The sequence below is a fragment of the Mobula hypostoma genome, chromosome 16 (genome assembly GCF_963921235.1).
Source record: "Mobula hypostoma chromosome 16, sMobHyp1.1, whole genome shotgun sequence".
Taxonomy (NCBI): Eukaryota; Metazoa; Chordata; class Chondrichthyes; order Myliobatiformes; family Myliobatidae; genus Mobula; species Mobula hypostoma.
Genome location: NC_086112.1, coordinates 25,194,091 through 25,215,641, shown reverse-complemented (window position 1 = coordinate 25,215,641; position 21,551 = coordinate 25,194,091). Strand labels below are relative to the sequence as shown.

Sequence of the window (21,551 nt, the reverse complement as noted above, 5' to 3'; positions counted from 1 at the left end):
TTTTGAGAGCATGTGCGCAAAATGGCGATCTTCTAAAAAATTCTCTAATCTCATTTGAGTAGAGATGATCATTGACTAATGAATTAGTAAAACTGATACTGGATAATTTACGGAAAATGATGATTGCTGCTGCTTATTTGTGTGTATTTATTGTTTTACTATTTATAAAAGTATAATGGAGACAAATTGAAATAAAGAAATTTTAGAAAGCCTGTTCAAACATTATTATTATTAATCTTTTAAAAAGACAACTGATAAACAATGGAATTGCTCAATTGTAGTGTTACTGTACTGTTTACAACCAAATACTGTTGTGTCTGTGAAGATTTCAAAATATATCATCCAATGTCACGTGATCGCTCAACTGTCTAGCTGGCACCAAGCTGGTGTGAGATGTTTTCTCTGAAAACATCTCACTGCTCTCTGGTATTAAAAACTATTTGTTGCTTCAGTTGGTAATAGAGATGGTCATTGTGTATCTTCTTATAATGGGTGGTGTTTTAAGAATCGACAAGTAACACTGCATGCCACGTGCAATCAAAAGTTTTGTGTGCCGCCTTGGGCACGCGTGCCATAGGTTCGCCACCAAACATTGTGTTTCTCTCCCAAATCTTGCTGTTGGAAATTCATAATAAGGAGCATCAGAGCCATTCACTTCAGTGGAATATGATGATCTGCCATGGATTCTGATTTTATTCATTTGTATATTAAAATTTCTTGGGTGACTACAAAAGCAGAATGCTGAAAATATTGCTGAAAATCTGAAATTAAAATGGAAATTGTAGGAAGCACTCAACGGTCACTAAAATAGAAAAATATTAGATAAAACTTTAGATCTTTCATGAGAACTAGGAAAAGTTATATTTTGAAGATGCGATATTATTGCATAATCCAGTTGCTTTGACCATTTACACACTTGGGTACTTCATTTTCATTTCCGTTTTTCATTTGTAAGTCTAAGGGCGTAATACAGAGTATCATAGAACTTTTAGCTAAATGATGTATGATTTCAGGTATATCTTCTATAGCGGGCTGCTGTTAAAAGCAGGCCAATGTTCCTTTAAGCAGTAGGATATGGTGATTATTGCTTTCATTTAACTCATCAGATATCACGTTTTGTTGGAAAAAAAACTTGTGTATAATGTTAGTTGAATCATTTTTTTGCTCATTATTGATTGATCACCTGAGTCTATGCCCATGGACTGAAGGTTTTAAACTGACCAGACAGAAATATCCAGAAATGTTCTTTTTATTATATTATATATTAATAAAGTCAGTTGAAGTGCGCAAGTAAAAAGTCAACTGAGTTGTACAGAAGAAACAATCTATATAGCAGGTTAGGTGCATTCAATGTGCATCTGAGGGAGAGCACTCACTCTGTTTGGCCTAAAATAATTTTTCAGGTTCCCTGGATTCTGACATCAGAATCCGGATAACACTGTTTAGTATTGTTAGGGCTTTACAATAAAAGCTGAAATATCAACCATATGATGGCAAAAAAAAGTTCTTTCTAGTGGTTAAAACATTCACTTCTAGCTACTTTCTGATGATGTTGGTGGAGCTGTTGAGGAGGACCTTCTCCTTCTGGTCGAAGATCGTGACCGCTCAGCGCTGCAAGGTAATTGTTGGTCATAGTGCTGCATGTGGGCTTCCAGAAATTCCCTCTGTTGCTGGCTGACCGACTGACTAATACGTCCAGGTAGAGCTTGGATAGTTCCTATTAACGTCTCTAATTTAGACTCCAACGTTACAATCCTTTTCTCAAGGTCTTCACTCCTTTCATTCAGGTCTGAGATCATGTCGTACATAATGTTTTGCGTCTAAAATGAGGGAAAAGAAGACATTTGAAATGTTTCACCACTTGTTGCTAATTTCAAGAAACACTTTCATACTGAGTTAATATCTACCAATAAAAACTGCAATTTTCAAAACAAATCTCCCATTTTGCAGAAGCAATTAAATTATAATAGTTTTGCTGGAACTTGAGTTATAGGGAAAGGTTGAGTAGGTTAGGATTTCATTCTCTGGAGCGTAGGTGAATAAGGGGAAATTTGATAGAGGTATATACAATTTTGGGTGGTACAGACAGGGTAAATACAAGCAGGCTTTTTTCCGCTGAGATTGGGTGAGACTCAAATCTCATCATGGGTTAAGTGTGAAAGGTGAAAGGTGACATGAGAGAGAATTTCTTCACTCAGACAGTAGTAAGAGTGTGGAATGAGCTACCATTGGATGCTGGTTTGAATTCAATATTTAAGAGAAGTTTGGTTAGTACATGGATGAGAAGAGTAGGGTGGGCTTTGGTCCAGGTGTAGATCGATGGGATGAGGAAAAACAACTACTCAGTACAGACCAACTAGGCCGAAGAGCCTGTTTCTGTGCTGTCGTGCTCTATTACTCTATGATCCTTGAAAAAAATACACAATATGCACAATATTTTAACAGGAAAACACAATATAAATCCCTTTGGAGACTACCTAGAGTATTAGGTGCAGAATAATTAATGTCCTAATTATTATAGCGTAGCAGTTGGCATGACGCTATTACAGCAGTGGGGCATGGGACTACAGAGTTCAGTCATGGCATCATCTGTAAGGAGTCTGTACATCCTCCTCATGGATTGCATGGGCTTTCTCCGGGTGCTCCAGTTTCCTCACACAGTCCAAAGACGTACCGGTAAGTAGATTAATTGGTCATTGTAAATTGTCCCGTGATAAGGTTAGGGTTAAATTGGGGGTTGTTGGGGATTGCTGGGCTATGTGGCTCGAAGGGCCAGAATGTCATATTCTGCTCGGCACCTCTAAATAAAACAAATAAATAAATATGACATCCTGACAAACATGGCATTTCATTTTTTTTTAATCATGTATCAATGTTGCAAATTATCAGAGCAAATCCTCAGCTTCCAGTTCCAATTCCTGGCATTCACTGGGCAAACATTGAACATAGTTAGATCTTTTTAACACATTTATCTTAACAGGTATTTGCTGAGAAACAAAAATAATTTGCTGTCATGGAGATTCAATTACTATTTAAACATTGCAATGAATTAAAAAGAGTGAAAACAGAGGTTCAATACCAACATAAGCAAGTTTGATAGATTAGAACCAAATAAACTGAGCTAGAAATAGCTGTTATTTCAGTTAAATTTTCAAACAAAAGGAAGTTAAAATTTCAGAAGCATTCCTCCAATTTCTCCTTCTCATTCCCTTAATCAATCAAAGTACAAATCCAATTCTTTGTAGACTACCACTGTAGTGAATAGGTTCAATACCGACTGCTTTGGGGACATTTCCAATGTTTCCAACGTCAACTGGATGGATATAGTTGGCAAACCACTGATGTGTTGCTTACTAAGGCAAGCTGTTCATCAGTTTTGTTGTGTTAGTAACAAGGCTTGCAAATTTAACAGGATTTGTTGCTTATGCAAACAGGAAATATTCTGTAAATGCCAAATTCATCCCAACCACTGACAATGCAACAAGCAGCAGTTTTGTATTTCCTAACATCTGCTATAGTGATTTGATATTAAAACAGTTCACCAGGTCACAATTGCTTCAAGCAAAATGGCTGGTTGATGATATCTGAATCCTTGCAAACTAGTGTGGAACAAAGATACACCAGCAAGAAGCCAGTCAAGCAACTTCTGTGGAGGCAAAAGGTGTCAACTGAAATTTCATTTCCAGACCTTACATCAGAACTTTCTTCGGGGAAGGTGAAAGATTATATACAGTACTATGCAAAAGTCTTAAGCACCTATATATAGCTGGGGTGCCTAAGACTTTTGCACAGTGCTGTAGTAATGTTATGCATTGCACTGTACTGCTGCCACAAAGAAAGATTTATAACATATGTGTGTGATGATGAACCTGATTCTGATATGGGTCTCTAGTGGGGACTGAGAGTGGGAAGAGGTCAAGGACAGGGGAATCATGGTTGTGAAGAGGGAAGGGAGAGGCTTGGAAACGGGAAGCACCAGAGAGACATCCTGTAATGATCAGTAAATCAGTTGTTTGGAATCAAATGACATTGCCTGGTGTCTCAGGGCTGAGCGTGTCTGCATACACACCACCCCGCCCCCCCATCCCTTGCACTCTTTCTCTGCCACCTGTCCCTCACCCCTCCCTCGGTGCTCCACCCTCACATTCCCAACATCCTTTCCTCCCGCCACATTTACAAACTCGCTCTCCATTTCGCGCTGACAAATACAGTACTGTGCAAAAGTCTTGGGCACCTTAGCTATATAACTTTTGCACAGTACTGTAATAGTGTGAATGACAATATGACATGTTGTTCTTCCAGTTGGCATTTCGATTCTCCATAAAACTGGAGGAGAGTGAAGATAGACAGGTAAGTCAGTCTGGGAATCAACTGGAAGCTGAAGATGGCTGATGTAAACTGAGAGCATGTGCTCTGCAAAATGGCAACCTCATATCCAGTAGTATTGAATTCAAGGCAAAAACAAAGGGATTAAATGGCAGAAAACAAGATTGCCAATGAGGTAAAGGGACTTGTTCTTCTGTTCGGTCAGGTGGTGCATGATAGGGATTGGAGTTAAGGCCTTAATATTTTCCAATTTATGTGAATGATTTGGATGATGGAATCAAAGTTCAAAGTAAACTTACTAGCAAAGTATGTATAAATCACCATATACTACCATGAGATTTATTTTCTTGCAGGCATTCGCAGAACAAAAAATACAATAGAATCAATGAACAAACTACACACAAAGACTGACAAGCAAGCAATGTGCAAAAGAAGGCAAACTGCAAATTCAGATAATAATAACAACAATAATAATCTGATTACTTACACAGGCACAATCCAGTGGCAAACATCATTCACCAAAATCTTGCTTTAAAATACAAACTCATAGAAGACACCATACCTTACCATAAATACAAGCCTGATCGAGTTTTTAGAATCAGGGTTCTACAAATTATATTACGAATGATTCCTTAGTACACATAGGGCAATCCATGATATAAGGCCAGATATAATATTACAGGATAAACAAGCAAGAATAAGTTACTTAATAGATATACACATAACATTCAGAAATCATTAAGTGAAAAACACCAGAGATATGCTGAATTAAAAGAGGAAATTGGAACATGAATAGGGTATACATTGTCCCAATAGTAATATCTACAACTGGTCTCATCTCAAAGTCATGATGCAATACTATTAAACAATTTGCTATACAGCAATAATTATGTAACTGTCCAAAAAGCCACAATACTGAATACCACTAGAATAGTTCAAGAGTTCCTATCAATGAGAAATGAGTGTACGTGGCTTTGCCCATCCCTCAGGTTTTACTAACTTGAGCTGAGAAAAAGTAAAAATAATAAATAGATTAGATAGATAGATAGACAGATAATACTGAGAACGTGAGTTGTTGCGTGCTTGAAAATGAGTCCATAGGATGTGGAATCAGTTCACAGTTGAGGTGAGTGACTTTTTTAAAATGTAGAGATAAATCACAGAACAGGCCCTTCCGGCCCAACAAGCTGCATCACCCAGCAACCCACCTATTTAACCCTAGCCTAATCACAAGACGATTTACAATGACCAATTAATCTACCAACCACGTCTTTTGGAACATGGGAGGAGACAGGAGCACTCGGAGGAAACCCACACGCACTCAGGAGGAACGTACAAACTTTCGTACGGAGGATGCTAGAATTGAACTCTGAACTCTGACACCCCATCACATTACCCACAGTGGTTTAGAAGCCTGATGGTTGAAGGGTAATAACTGTTACTGAACCTGATGGTGTGGGACTAGAGGGTTCCTGTACCTCCTTTCCGATGGCAGCACTGAGAAGAGAGTATGGCCTGGATGGTGGGGATGGGGGCTTTGATGGTGGATTCTGCTTTCTTGTGGCAATGTTCCTTGCAGATGTGCTCAATGGTGGGCACAACAAAAGCACAGTGATTAGAAAATTACACAGAACATTGTTATTAATCACCAGGGGAATTGAAAGGAGGTAATGTTTCACTTATATAGGGCAATAGTGAGGATATGTTTGGAGTACTGTTTACAGTATTAGTCTAAAGGAAGGATGTTCAGAGAAATTCTCCTCAACCAGTACCTAGAATGGCAGGTTAGGGAATGAGGAAAGATCAGAAAGGGGAGGACTGTATCTCCTAGAATTCCGCCGGGGATTTGATAGAAAGATCATGTGGCTCTTGACAGGATGGATGTGGAGAGAACGTCTCCCCTTTTCCAACACTCGGTGACAGTGACAACTCTAGTGATGTTGGAAGATTCAATGGATAAAGATAAGCAGAAGGGATAAAATCCACTAGGAGTTTCCTTGCCCACATCTGAACAGGTGCAGGAGACTTCATAGCTTCCAGGGTCTATGTTGACGACACCTAGTGTCAGAGGCTGTGCCATCACTTTCGATGCATTCATCCTGATAGTGGGACAGACCACCCAACCCCTGGAATTGTGATGATTATGGGACGTAGGTTTATCAGCACAACTGAAAGTACAGCTCTAGCTAGACTGAGAGACAGCTATTCAAATTTTGTCTTAATCTTCAAATATGAGCAAGGAGAGCTTCTTAGAGTTTCCTAGCCTACACTTTCACTGCATCTTTTAAACTTGAACACTTGTTTATTGCTTATTATATCCAGGCCAGATTTTAGTAGTTTTTTTATGTATTTACAGCTTTAACTGATTAGGCTTTTAACTGTAGGTGGACAGAGCACAAGATTTCACAGCAGGATGATGCATTAAAATATGTCTATTTCTGAATGCCCAATTTTCACAATCAAAGTTCCATACTGGGAGCCACAACTCATAATGTTGCCTTAATATGCACTGAGCTTACAGGGCCAGTATCTTAATGAATAATGACAGCCCATGTTCCATATTAGAAAATGGAGCTGCACGTTCTGTGCAGCATCGACTGAAAGTAATGGGCTCCTAACAGAGCACACATTACAGTCAACACTTTGGAGTGTAAAGCTGGAAATTTATCAGTGAAAATAAATAAAATGTTTTATGGTGGGTAGGTACTGAACCTTGCTATAATTTATTGATCAAAGTTGGTTGATGAAAGCAGCACAAAGTGGCATGAGAGACTTAGGAGGATTTTGCCAAGAGACAAAGGAGTGAATTATAGGGAGAGGTTGGGTGAGCTGAAGCTTTATTCTTTGGAGTGTAGAGACTGAGAGACAATCTTACAGAGGTGTATAAAATCATGAGGGGCTTGGACAGGATGAACACACTCAGTCCTTTTCCCAGGATTAGGGAATCAAGATCTACAGGGATAGGATTAAGGTGTAGTGGTAGAAGCAAATACAATTGTGCCATTTACGAGGCCGATAAGACACACAATGGAGGGATAAGATTCACGTACAGGCAGAATAGATTTGGTTTAATTGGCATCATGGTCAGCACACACATGGTGGGTCAAATGACCTGTTTATGTCCTGCACTATTCCATGTTCTAGAATCATTCTAACTGGGTTCGGTTTTATTTTTAAGTTAAAAGGAGCAGTGTGCAATGCCACTTTCCCGCTTGGCATTCTGGGAGGATTTTGTTTGCTTCTCGCTCCTGGATTTCTGTATTGATTCCTGTTCCCTTAGGCATTGCTTTAGACCTGTGCAAGATGAGCTCTAACGTTCAGCACAGAGGGGCACCGTACCTAACAGTGCAGGAGCACACAGCCAAAGAGAGCCAGAGTGTAATCCACTCAGTGGCCACTTTATTAGGTACACCTGTACCCTGCTGAGTAATAAAAAATATCTAATCAGCCAATCATGTGGCAACAACTCAATGCATAAAAGCATGCAGACACGGTCAAGAGGTTCAGTTGTTGTTCAGACCAAACATTAGAAATGTGACTTCAACTGTGGAATAATTGCCAGAAGGGATCTCCTGGGATTTTCCCGCACAACAGTCTCTAGAGCAGGGGTTCCCAGCCTTTTTTATGCCATGCACCAATACCAATACCATGCCTTGGACCCTGCTCTAGAATTTACAGAGAATGGTGTGAAAAACAAGAAAAAAAACACATCCATTGAGTGGCAGTTTTAGGGGTGAAAGCACCTTGTTGATGAGAGAGGTCAGAGGAGAATGGCCAGATCGGTTCAAGCTGACGGGAGGGTGACAGTACCTCAAATACCCACGCGTTACAACAGCGGCGTGCAGAAGAGCGTCTCTGTAGGCACAACATGTCAAACCTGGAAGTGGTTGGGCTACAGCAGCAGGAGTCCTTGACGATAAACTCGGTGGCCACTTTACAGAAGCACCTGGCACCTAACAAAGTGACCGCTGAAGGTGCCTGGTTGCACACAACCAGGGAGTGGCAGCACAACACACGGGTGCACCAGGCCAGCACGTAGATCCACAGAGTTAAACAGTAATTAATCTTGCATTGACACATGGCAAAAAGTGCCACAGTCTGTAACGGTCCATAGAATGCCAAAGGGTACAAAGTATAACAAAGAATTAATAATCAGAATACAACCTGCATTAAGGTGGCACTGGTGATGCCCAGCGACTACTTATCGATGGCAGAAAACAAAACAAAGAAAACTACTAAATACCTTCTTAATAACACTTTATTAATAACGTTCAATGCTAACAATGGAGAGGCAAGCGAAAGCGGGGTTGAAGCAGAGTCAAGGCAGTGCCGAGACGTCCCCGAGCACGAGGAAGGTCCCGACGCCTGATCGATTTAAGGCTGAAATGGGAAAGTCGAGTATGACCTGAACCGGGGCAACACGGTCCAGGCCCCAGAGTGGTCCGAGAGCGAGGAACGACATGATGTTTTGGTGATTTAAGCACAGGGTCAGATTGCAAAGGTCAGGGTGCTGGGACTGGAGGCGAGGCGAGGGCCGATTCTGCCTGGTTCTGCTCGCTGCTCCATGACATTTACCCGGCTCTGCGCTGAGCTGAGGCCTTGGCCTGCACTGGCTGCAGTGATGACTGGCTTTGCGCCTGTGGTCTCACGACATTTACCCGGCTCTGCGCTGAGCTGAGGCCTTGGCCTGCACTGGCTGCAGTGATTCCTGGCTTTGCGCCTGTTGTCTCGCAACATTTACCCGGCTCTGCGCTGAGCTGATGCTGTGGCCTGCACTGTCTGCAGTGATGCCTGGCTTTGCGCCTGTGGTCTCACGACATTTACTCAGCTCTGCGCTGAACTGAGGCCTTGGCCTACACTGTCTGCTATGCCTGGCGAGGTGTCCTTCATAAAACTCTAGTTCTGAGTGCTATTTACTTTCTTTAATTGTTTGCACAATTTGTTTTGTTTAATCTCTCTGCGCATTGGGTGTTGGAAGGACTTTGTTTTTGTTAATCGGTCCTTTAGGGCTTTCTTTATTTTGTTGCTGCTTGTAAGGAGACGAATCTCAAGGAAGTTGAATGTGTACAGATTTTGATAATAAATGTATTTTGAACTTTGAACTTTTTAACTTTGAACCTGATTGGATGGGACAGTAATTTATTCCACAGATACTCAAACCAATGCCTTTGTCCTCTACTAGGCCACATTCCCTGCACTAGGCCCTGATTATTTTCAGTCAGCTACCTTAGACTGGCCACATCAAGACATGCCCAATGGTAGGCTCACAGAACAAACACTCTGTCCTGAGGCCTGTCATGGGGAAAGGTTACCACTTGGACAGAAGGAAGGATTCAAGAATGTGTACAAAGTTCCCTGAGGATCTGCCCACCGGCTTTTGGGAACGCTGGCACATGACGACTCAAAGTGGAGGAGGAGGTGTTTGGGATCGTACTGAAAACCTCAATGTCACGTAACTGGAGCACACAGAAGCCCTTAATAAGTGATGAAAGAGATTACTAACTCTCAAACTAGCCAGCAAATAATCTGTCAGACACCATGTGCCCATTTAGAAAACATAGAAAACCTACAGCACAATACAGGCCCTTCGGCCCACAAAGTTGTGCTGAACATGTCCCTACCTTAGAAATTACTAGGCTTACTCATAGCCCTCTATTTTTCTAAGCTCCATGTACCTGTCCATGAGTCTCTTAAAAGACCCTATCATATCTGCCTCCACCATCGTTGCCAGCAGCCCATTCCACGCACTCACTACTCTCTGCGTAAAAAATCTACCCCTGACATCTCCTTTGTACCTACACCCCAGCACCTTAACCCTGTGTCCTCTTGTGGCAACCATTTCAGCCCTGGGAAAAAGCCTCTGACTATCCACACATTTCTAGAATAGTCTGCAGTTCTCCCACTGGCCTCATTAACCACCTCAGAATCCCAATACCAGGGTGGAAGTAAATTATCCCTGATCCTAAGGAACTGCCTAAAAATAGCGCATTCAGCTCTTACAGTACTGAGGGCATACTGCACTGCCAGGTGAGGCAGTCCAGAGGTCCAAGCCCCAAGGTCAGCAGGTCCTGAGATCGAGAGACATGACTGGCGAGTCCTAGGGTCAAAATCCAGAAGTCGTTGAAGTCCAAAGGTCGAAGCCAAGGATTGGTGAGTCCAGGAAAGCGAGGCCAGAGATCAGAGGCCCGATGTCTGCGAATCTGGGGCCTAGGCTAAGGACTGGCAGTTGGAGGCCTGACGCAGTGTGTGCGGTATTGTTGTTTTGCTTTATTGTTGTTGTTGTATGTTGACTACATGTTGTTCTGCTGAACATTATTGGCGCCAGAATGTGTTGCGACATTTGCAGGCTGCTCCCAGCACATCCTTGGTTGCATTGGTTATTATCACAAATGACACATTTCAGTGTATGTTTCGATGCAAATGTAATAAAGAAATCTAATCTAATCCAATTTAATCTAATCTAAATTGAGGCCCAGTAAACTCAGCAGGGTGATAATAAGAGAAATTCTCACTTGCTATTGTCGGCTGCGTTCCTCCTTACAATGTAACAACACTTGAACATTATCTAATTGAATATGAAGCACTTAGAGCCTGCAAGGTGATATAAGAGAGCAGGTCTTTCCGCTTTCCTGTTAACACACAGCATCACTGATAGAGTATTTTGAACAGATTTAAATAAACAATTTCTAGAAGAGGAAATACCTTCAGCAACATTAGCAGTAGAAACAAAAGAGCTATTCTGAAAACTTTTAAAAATACTATCAAAAGATGAAAAATGAACAATGAATTTGTTTATACAAAGTTGAACAATTCCACATTCTCAGTGGGTAACCATTCTCTCAGATAGTGAAACCACATTTTTAACTCCAACTCTCAGTTTCCACTCAGTTGCTGGCAGTGCAGGCTTACACAGTTACTCCCAAAAGTTTCACTTTATTATACACGGCTTCTTTAAGTCTATTCAAATCTATTCTAGTGATGATTGACCTTGGTGACCAATTTTACCTTGGTTTTGCTTTGTGATACTCAGTCCTGTTCCTTGTACTGTGAGCTGAATTCCCTGTATACTTTTTAATTCTTCACTATTATCAAACAGGAGAAAATTCAAACTATTTCAGGCAAGTTAATTTTAAAGACATCCCTTAAATTTCAGATTTATGTATGCCATGATCAGATTGAATCAACATTCCATTCTCATCCAGTGAATTTGGCTGTCTGATATGGTCATTTAAAGTAAAGAGTTCTGTTGTACAGTGATCAAACTTAAAGCTAATTAAAACTTACACTTGATATTTGATTGAAGGGTGCATGGGCTTTTGCAATCACAGGGGAAACAGTATACACCTGCCTACTCTATCTATTCCAATCACAAAATCAATAGTTTATGATTGGAAAATGCTAGTCGCCAGATCACACTTTCAAACCTCCATCTACTTGGAAAATGCACCTGTTACTAAGTTGCAAGAGAGTGATATCTAACACCTCGCATTTTGTGACCAATTGAGACACAATGAGATAATACGAAGTGTTTTTTTAACATTACATCACAAATTGGTTGAAAAGTACAAAGAGATCTGCTAGATTCAATCCATGCTTTGACATTTTCTAATGGCTTAACTTAGCCATCAATACCAAAAAGAGTCCCATTTTCAACACGTTAGGTCTTTTGCTGCTTCAAAACCATCCCAGGAAGCTGACAAAGTTGTTACTAACCCTATGCCTTTTCACATGTTTTACTGATAGCATTTCTTTTTCTATCATCTTTTGTTTTAACATTGCAGCAAAAATGGTTAGTCACATTATTGTAGAAAGTTGTCTTTGATCACACATACCAGATTTCCGATGTACTACTAGCAGTTTTTGAAATTGAGTTCAGTAGAAGTAATTTCCAAGGTCTGGAATTGGAAAACAATGTGTCATGCCGGTCTGGGACTAGTATTATTTTGTGACTGTATGTGCTGTGTGTGACTATACGTATTGTGTTTTGCACCCTGGCCCAAGAGAAATGATGTTTCATTTAGCTGTCTACATGTGTTTGCTTGAATGACAATAAATTTGAATATGAACATGAACTTTATTATGTCGGTGTTAAACTGGGGGTTCTCAACGTAATGATATTGATCCATGGCATAAAAAAGGTTAGGAACCCCTGTAAAACAGACAATTGAGGACAGATGTCGATTCCTTCTCCACTCTTCTTCACCACCTCAGTCCTGTCTGGCCTTTTTGCAGAAGAATTTACTGACAGTGGCTGAAGGGATGAAAAGATTAAATAATAACATAAACTCTTACTTATTTATATTTTCCGGTGATTCCTCAAGAAGGCAAATGAACAACAATGCAGGGAATTCCGCATAAGTGGCAATATTATACAAAATAAATGCACTTTACTATATAAATAAACTTCTGTATAATGGGGTTACATTTTCTTAAGCGAAGCACAACACTTCGTTTCTTGGATTCAGAAGATCTCAGCTAATGCAATTTTTAAGTAACACCTGTAGTGAATCTGACCCAATTGTACTGGAGAACGAATGAGCCAACAAAATGCATGAATCAAGGATTCCGAATCATTCCTGCAATCTGCTGAAGTCACTTGAAAAATTTGCTCACGTTAGTGAAAGTTCTTTGACCTCCTATACACAAACTCCTGATAATGTGTTCCCATCTAGCAGAACTTCACACTGGGAGTTTTAAATCACATAATATATATCTATATATTTTACACAATGGTTAGAGTTACCTTATGATCACTATTCCTGTTTGATACCTGCGAATATACTCGCCCTGCCATTCCATCCCTAAATTTCTACTGACGCAGTCTCTTCCTACCTCAGTTGATCTGTTGAAGAGAGTTTACGCAATGGTGTCTCAAAAAACAAACCTTATATTCACGATGACAAAGGAGGTTCCTGCCATCTATGTAGGAAAGTGAGGGAGCTCTTGAAGCCTGTAACCTAACCTGTGCGGACTTGAAGAATACTTCCTCTGGCAGTAATGTCATCAGTAGACCCACCTCTAAATTAATTCCTTTAAAATTAATACCATGGACAGATTCCTTTTGTGAAATGTTCATGTTTCATAGAAGCTACCTAAAAATGGAAACTTTTGAAGAACATTCCAATTTCTTGCTGACAGTATTTGCTATGAGGCCATCCGTTGGTTGAGTTCGAACATGGATATTGCACCCTACATGATACCCAAGCCAGGCCAGCACAATATGGAGAGCAAGCTGTTGCCCCTGTAGCAGGCTGCCCCTCTCCGCTCAGCTGATGAATCCAAAGGAATGGCAGAGGCTGATACAGTCTGATACCAGCACCTCGCAGGAGTTGCCAGACACCGTTGAACTCAACAAAGGACACTCCCAGTCACTCCATCTCCGGGTTTTTCCTGAGGGTTTATTCCCAAAGTCTTCCCCATGAGTGGGTGTAGCCGCAAGGCAGCAGAGGTTTGAGATCAGAGTCTTCCTTCTCTTAGGTGAGCTGCCAACCGCAGCTGATGAGCCCCATCTGCCCGAAGCAACTGGCTTTAAGGCATCAGTAACCTGCATTTGCCCCTTCTCCTGTCAGTATAAACATTTCTGCTGGACTTAGTAACTAAGCCACACGAGAAGGCTAGAAGCTGGACTTGATCCTCCATCCTCCCGCCACCCCACTAGGAATAGGGTTCCCCTTGTCCTCACCTACAACCCCACCAGCCTCCGGGTCCAACATATTATTCTCCGTAACTTCCACAACCTCCAACGGGATCCAACCACAAAGCACATCTTTCCCTCCCCACCCTCCTGCTTTCCGCAGGGATCGCTCCCTACGCGACTCCCTTGTCCATTCGTCCCACCCCCATCCCTCCCCACCAATCTCCCTCCTGGCACTTATCCTTGTAAGCGGAACAAGTGCTACACATGCCCTAAGACTTCCTCCCTCATCACCATTCAGGGCCCCAGACAATCCTTCCAGGTGAGGCGACACTTCACCTGTGAGTCGACTGGGGTGATATACTGCGTCCGGTGCTCCCAATGTGGCCTTCTATATATTGGCGAGATCAACGCAGACTGGGAGATCGTTTCACTGAACACCTACGCTCTGTCCGCCAGAGAAATCAGGATCTCCCAGTGGCCACACATTTTAATTCCACATCCCATTCCCATTCTGATATGTCTATCCACGGCCTCCTCTACTGTAAAGATGAAGCCACACTCAGGTTGGAGGAACAACACCTTATATTCCGCCTGGGTAGCCTCCAACCTGATGGCATAAACATTGACTTCTCTAACTTCCACTAATGCCCCACCTCCCCCTCGTACCCCATCCGTTATCGTAATACACACATTCTTTCCCTCTTTCTCCTTTTTCTCCCTCTGTCCCTCTCACTATACCCCTTGCCCACCCTATGGGTTTCCCCCCCTCCCCCTTTTCTTTCTCCCAGGGCCTCCTGTCCCATGATTCTCTCATATCCCTTTTGCCAATCACCTGTCCAGCTCTTGGCTCCATCCCTCCCCCTCCTGTCATCTCCTATCATTTTGGATCTCCCCCTCCCCCTCCCACTTTCAAATCTCTTACTAGCTCTTCTTTCAGTTAGTCCTGACGAAGGGTCTCAGCCTGAACCGTCGACTGTACCTCTTCCTAGAGATGCTGCCTGGCCTGCTGCGTTCACCAGCAACCTTGATGTGTGTTGCTTGATTGTCAAGATTTGGTTTGAAACACATACCACTGGGGGTATTTAATAGGTAGTGGGAGCTTATCCTCACTACCTCCCCTGGCTATGACATCTTCAGTATCTGCTACACAACCAAAAAATATGCAATACCTAAAAATTACAGATGATATGGTCCCAGCACTGCATAACATACCACACAAGGCTGAACAATAGCTTTGGACTGTTTCTCTCCAACTTTCCCATGAGATTAGTTTTAAACTCAGTCTGATTAAGCAGCAAAATATAAGTCCATAAAACAGAGGAGTAGAATTTGGCCATTCGGCCCATCGAGTCTTCTCTGCCATGATATCATGGCCGTTTCATCATCCTTCTCAAAGCCTTTCTACTGCCTTCTAAAAATATAGCCCCCTTTAGACTGATTATCTAACCAGAAGCTTAACTAACCTCCCAACTGAATTTCAGTAAAGCCCAGCCAGAATTCTCTCCTGCAATCAATAATAGAATTTCTTCACTATTAAGGACAAAACTGCAGAAACAGAAAAGACTTCAGTAGCCTTTTCCCATTTCTGAGGCTCCAGCTGCTCCAGGGAAAGCCAACAGAGTAAGGCAGCAAAGCAGCCATACGTTTCATTTAGTGGAGTATCTGCTGTGGCTCAACACCATTTGCTTGCGAGGCTACTTCCCATGACTGGGGAGAAAGAATGAAGAACACAGAGCAAGTGAGGGAGAAATCATGTAAATCCTAAACACGTCAGTGATTTCCATGTTCAATTACCTGCTTTATTGACTCTCCTTGAAATAAATAAATGAACATTTTTACGATGCCTTAAAAATAACAAGGTAATTATTCTGTACAAGTTGAGGAAATTTGTGAGAACAATCATCTATCAATTTACAAAAATCATGGTGCAATATTTTAGAAAAATTCACAAATGGTTTAAAGAAAAACCCCACTGACCTTCGCAAGATCCACCAGAGTATTTGCTTGATCATTTAATTTTCGTTGCTCCATTTTTACACTTCGCAACCTGAAGGCAACATTCATTTTATTTGGTCAATTTCACTTCACTCTGCAATGCCATCTTCAAAAGAGAACATGCAGTAAAATTCACCAGAGCAAACCACCTGCATGAACAATGACTTTCTTACTTTTAAAATTTCAAAACCACTCATCTGTCTGTTAAATGAGAAGCATGCTGCCTTGATATGGAAATAGTTGGTAGCATAGAAAAATGTGTGCATTTTGTAATATATTAGACACAGCTTCAGATGAAGAAAAATAAGAGGACTTTACAAATGTCAGACCAAAGTTTAGGCATTCATTAAAAGCCTCAGTATCATGACCATTAGACATAGGATGGAAAAAGATTGGTGTGAGACCATCCCAAAGTTCTGCCTACTTTCTATGAGAATTTGTTTCCCATTTCCTCAAAACTAGGTATGTCAGCGATGACTTAACTGGACTTTAAAGGACATCTATAGTCCACTCTACAATGGATAAATTTGGTCTGGAATGTACATTCACATAATAATGAGATGTGGATTGATAATATCTTCTAAATGTATTTAATAAACCAAAGAAAAATGTACAAACAAACAAGCATTCCCCTTTTGAAGTGAGCAACCCTGTATATTCACACCCAATTTCCGAAATCCATTTTAACTTTGAATCAAGAGATTCTGAACCAAGATAAATTACAATATCCTCCCCCAGATTCTGGAAGGAAATTTGTCACTAACAAACCTCAAATTTTGGAGACTGTTGACAATCCCAATGCTCATTCTATTTAGCAAATCTTTTACCAATCTATTTTCTTGAATTTCAAGAGTTAAATTCCCGATTAACCATATCAAAACCATAACTCTGTCTTAAACTGCACTGACAAAATGTTGCTGTTTCTTTCTAATTGACAATGCCACTAAATGATTAAAGAGGATACCAAAACTTTCTTCAGATACATGAGAGTGCTACAGAGGGGTGAAAGTGGATGTCAGACTGCTGGAAAATGATACTGGAGAGGTATTAATGGGGGACAAGGAAATGGCTGACAAACTGAGTATTTTGCATCAGTCTTCACCGTGGAAGACACTAGCAATATGGTGGAAGTTCCAAGTGTCAGGGGTCATGAAGTGTGTGAAGTTACCATAAGTAGAGAGAAGGTTCTTGGGAAACTGAAAGGTCTGAAGGTAGATAAGTCAACTAGACCAGATGGTGTACACCACACGGTTCCGAAAGAGGTGGCTAAAGAGATCGTGGAGGCATCAGTAATGATCTATCAAGAATCACTAGATTCTGGAATGATCCCGGAAGACTGGAAAATTGCAAATGTCATTTAATTCTTTAATACAAAAGAGGAGGCAGGAGAAAGGAAACTATAGGCCGATTAGTCTGACCTCAGTGGTTGGGAAGATGTTGGAGTGGATTATTAAGGATAAGGTCTAAGGGTACTTGGAGGCAAATGATAAAATAGACTGTTGTCAACATGGTTTCCTCAAAGGAAAATCTTGCCTGACAAATCTATTGGATTTCTTTGAAGAAATAACAAGCAGGATAGACAAAGGAGAATCGGTTAATATTGTGTGCTTGGATTTTCAGAAGGACTTTGACAAGGTGGCACACATGAGGCTGCTTAACAAGCTACGAGCTCAGGGTATTACAGGAAAGATTCTAGCATGGATAAACCAGTGGCTGATTGGCAGGAGGCAAACAGTGGGAATAAAGGGAGCCTTTCCTGGTTGGCTGCGGACAACTAGTGGTGTTCCACAGGGGTCTGTGTTGGGATCAATTCTAATTATGTTATATGTCAATAATTTGGATGATGGATTTGAAGGCTTTGTTGCAAAGTTTGCAGAAGAAAGGTGGAAGGGCAGGTAGTTTCGAGGAAGTAGAGAGGCTATGGAAGAATTTAGACAGATTAGGAGAATAGACAAAGAAGTGGCAGGAAGTGTATGGTCATGCGCTTTGGTAGAAGAAATTAAAGAGTGGACTATTTTCTACATGGTGAGAAAATACAAAAAAACTGAGGTGCAAAGGGATTTGGGTGTCCTTGTGCAGGATTCCCTAAAGGTTAATTTGCAGGTTGAGTCTGTGGTGAGGAAGGCAAATGTAATGTTAGCATTCATTTCAAGAGGACTAGAATATAAAAGCAAGGATGTAATGTTGAGACTTTATAAAGCACTGGTGAGCTCTCACTTGGAGTATTGAGAGCAGTTTTGTGCCCTTTATCTTCAAAGGGATGTGCTGAAACTGGAGAAGGTTCAAAGAAGGTTCATGAAAATGAATGCAGGATTGAAAGGCTTGTCGTGTGAGGAGCGTTTAATGACTCTGGGCCTGTATTCACTAGAATTCAGAAGAATAAGGGGTGACTTAATTGAAATCTATCAGATGGTGAAAGGCCTTGATAGAGTGGATGTGGAGAGGATGTTTCCTATGGTGGGAGACTCTAAGACCAGAGAACACAGCCTCAGATTAGAGGGACGTCCTTTTAGAATGGAAATAAGGAGGAATTTCTTTAGCCTGAGAGTGGTGAATATGTGGAATTCTTTGCCACAGGCAGCTGTGGAGGCAGAGGTTGATAGAAGGGAAACAGGGAGAAGGTAGGAGATTGGGGCTGAAAGGAAAATTGGGATCAGCCATGATGAAATGGTGGAACAGACTCGATGGGCCAAATGGCCTAATTTTGCTCCTGTATCTTATGGTTTTATGATTCAGTGAATCTCAAGGTTAAATGCTGTGCTCGAACACAATCAATGGGATTAGGGAAATAAAGGAAAAGTTACAAAATTATTTGAATTACACCCTCACCTATACAACTTTTGACATGATCGCTTTAACAAGAAAATATTACTTCAATTAACTGACTGAATTCTGAAAGTTTGTGTTTATCCAACAGCTGCACTTTCAGAATCCAAACATAAATATAGCAGTGGGCCAAATTCAATCCAAACTCAGTTATCATTTCTCATTTACTTCCAACACTCATCCTAGAGGTCCCTTGGGCCCATATATCTGAAACACTCCTATGTCCGTCTGGCCTGATACCAGTCCTGCAAAATGGATTTGATCAAGATAAGTTTGTTTTCAATGTAACTCAGTGATAAGTGAGAGTCCTATTAAAAATCAAACATCATAAACGTCTTGCAGCTAGTCATAACCTGTTTAGAATGGCATGCCCTTCATCTAATTTGTTATTGTATATGATATCTGACTGTATTTTTGTAAATTTGCAATTAGATTGATGTGATCTAAATTAATCTGAAAAGGTTTAACCAATACAGAATTATTTCATGGGATTATTTCATCTGCATTATTTTCTACAAAATATTCTTTTTTTTTGTTATTTTATTGATGATATACATATTGCTAATGTTAACAAATTAGGAAAAATATAGTTCCAAAACAAATATATATTATGAATTCACTTATGAAATATTACATTTTATTTAAATAATGTGGCACATTTTTACCCCTTCATCAACTTTAGGTAAGTCTTTTAGCAAGACCATATTTCACTTATAGAATGAAAGTTTAATTTACCTTGGGAAGCAATAATGAGACTACTTAAAACATTTTTATCCTGAAGTTTTAGAAAATTTGTCAAAATATTTCACAGTTCTGCAGATTAAAACCCAAGCAAGTCTGATGAATGAACTGCCTCATTCTATTTAATTGCACTAATTTGAGTGGGTGGATTCAGTTTTCAAATGTAAATTCTTAAACTGCTTTAAATTCTTAAAGTGGTTTAAAAAACAAAATGTTATCAGTGACTATTAACTCCAAATTATGTTACTTGCCTGTATGTTTTAAAAGCACATTTGTTCCATTGTCAGGGATCTGCTAAGTAGTTACACAAGCACAAGCATCCATGGATCAAAGGAATGGGACACACGTGCAATAACCTGCTGAGTTCCTCCCACATTTTATGTAGGATGTCCAATAATAGTAGGAGATGATCTCATCCATACAATCAGGGAAATGATACAAGTGAACCAACAGTTGAGCACGAGTCACCAGCTGCTTAACGGTTCTATGAATACTATTTCCAAATGTAATAATAGTGGCCTTTTCACATTCTGAAGTATGAATAATACAAAACACATTGATCTACTCCATCCCAGCTTCCCTCTTCACTTCCATCATCATTAGCTGGTTTCCTTTTTCCACCACTGCCATTGTCTCCTCATAACTGTGGTTACAGCTTCCCTCCTTCAGTACAGGTTCCTCACTGCATTTCAAGCTCTCTTTCCCCTTTAACACTTGATCAAGAACTTTTGACCAATATCTAACTGCAGTTGTGTTGATTTTAGCTGGATTATGGCCCTTTGAAAAAAACATTCCGTGAACGTATGTATTTGTTGTCGTAAATCAGGTTTAGAGCTGGAGAGGAAATATTTTTTATAAAGATGGTAAGGACCCCATTGAAACAAACTAGTTTTCTGCCTTTACTTTCCTGTCAGTTAGAATACAATCCGACATTCTGCCACAAGGCACGAAGATTAGAAAATTATGCCGTGGATTCATGTTCAGCCAAGGAATGTACGGCTCATCTTGGCCAGACGGAACTTCAAAATTTGTTTTATACAAATGTTATGTTAATCTTCTCACAATACTGGCAAGATCATGACAGTCAACTTCAATTACATTGAATAACATTTTCAAAGTCAATACAACGGCCCAAATTTCCTCTTCTGAATCAGAATCAGAATCAGAATCAGATTTAATCTCACCAGCACAGGTGGTGAAATTTGTTGTCATGCGGCGACAGTACATTGTAATACATGATAAAATAACGGTAAATTACAATAAAATATATACATATATATTAAAAAAAATTAAATTAAATAAATAGTGCAAAAAAAGAAAAAAAAAGTAGTGAGATAGTGTCCAAGGGCTCAATGTCCATTCAGAAATCAGATGGCAGAGGGGAAGAAGCTGTTCCTGAATTGTTGAGTGTGTGCCTTCAGGGTCCTGTACCTCATCAGTGACGGTAGCAATGAGAAGAGGGCATGTCCTGGGTGATGGGGGTCTATCTGTGTAACTTTTACACTTTATTCTGCATTGCTACTGTTTTACCTTGTTCTATCTCAATGCACTGTGTAATAATTTAATCCGTACATACAGTATGCAAGACAAGATTTTCACTGTATCGTGGTACATGTTACAATGATAAACCAATACCAATTAAATAGCAATCATGTCAATAGTTTGTTTCTGGTGGTACAGCTCCCAAACCTGATAATACATTTTCCCTTGCATCTTTCTCACTGGAAGGCAGGTAAAAGGTTGGCCCAAATGTTTCAAAATGGCCTACTTCAAGCTTTAAATACAAATAACATTGCCATATCTCTTTGACATCCATACCTCACCACGCCCTAGTTATCACCTCATCCCAATATCACTACCAAAGCTGCAAAAAAAAATTGAACCAAAAATTCATGCTTATTTAAACCTTGAGTGATTCATCACAGTCATGCTCTTTTACCTGCCTATCGACAGAGCTGATTAGGTACCAGTTCAGTCTCTCTTCACCCTATCTAGAGAAATTACCAGAAACTGCATTGCATTGGTA

General features: G+C 40.4%; 1 protein-coding gene across 1 annotated transcript in view; it reads right to left on the bottom strand.

Annotated features, from left to right (window-relative positions):
* Positions 1–1,282: 1,282 nt before the first annotated feature.
* The window catches only part of kcnn2 (potassium calcium-activated channel subfamily N member 2), a 118,279-nt gene continuing 98,010 nt past the window's right edge, over positions 1,283–21,551 (bottom strand). Inside the window, exons 7-8 of the mRNA XM_063069166.1 lie at positions 15,941–16,010; positions 1,283–1,820 (exon numbers count right to left, since the gene is read on the bottom strand). Coding sequence (XP_062925236.1) covers positions 1,533–1,820; positions 15,941–16,010 — 358 coding nt within the window. The 3' untranslated portion in view covers positions 1,283–1,532. The remainder of the gene's footprint in view (positions 1,821–15,940; positions 16,011–21,551) is intronic.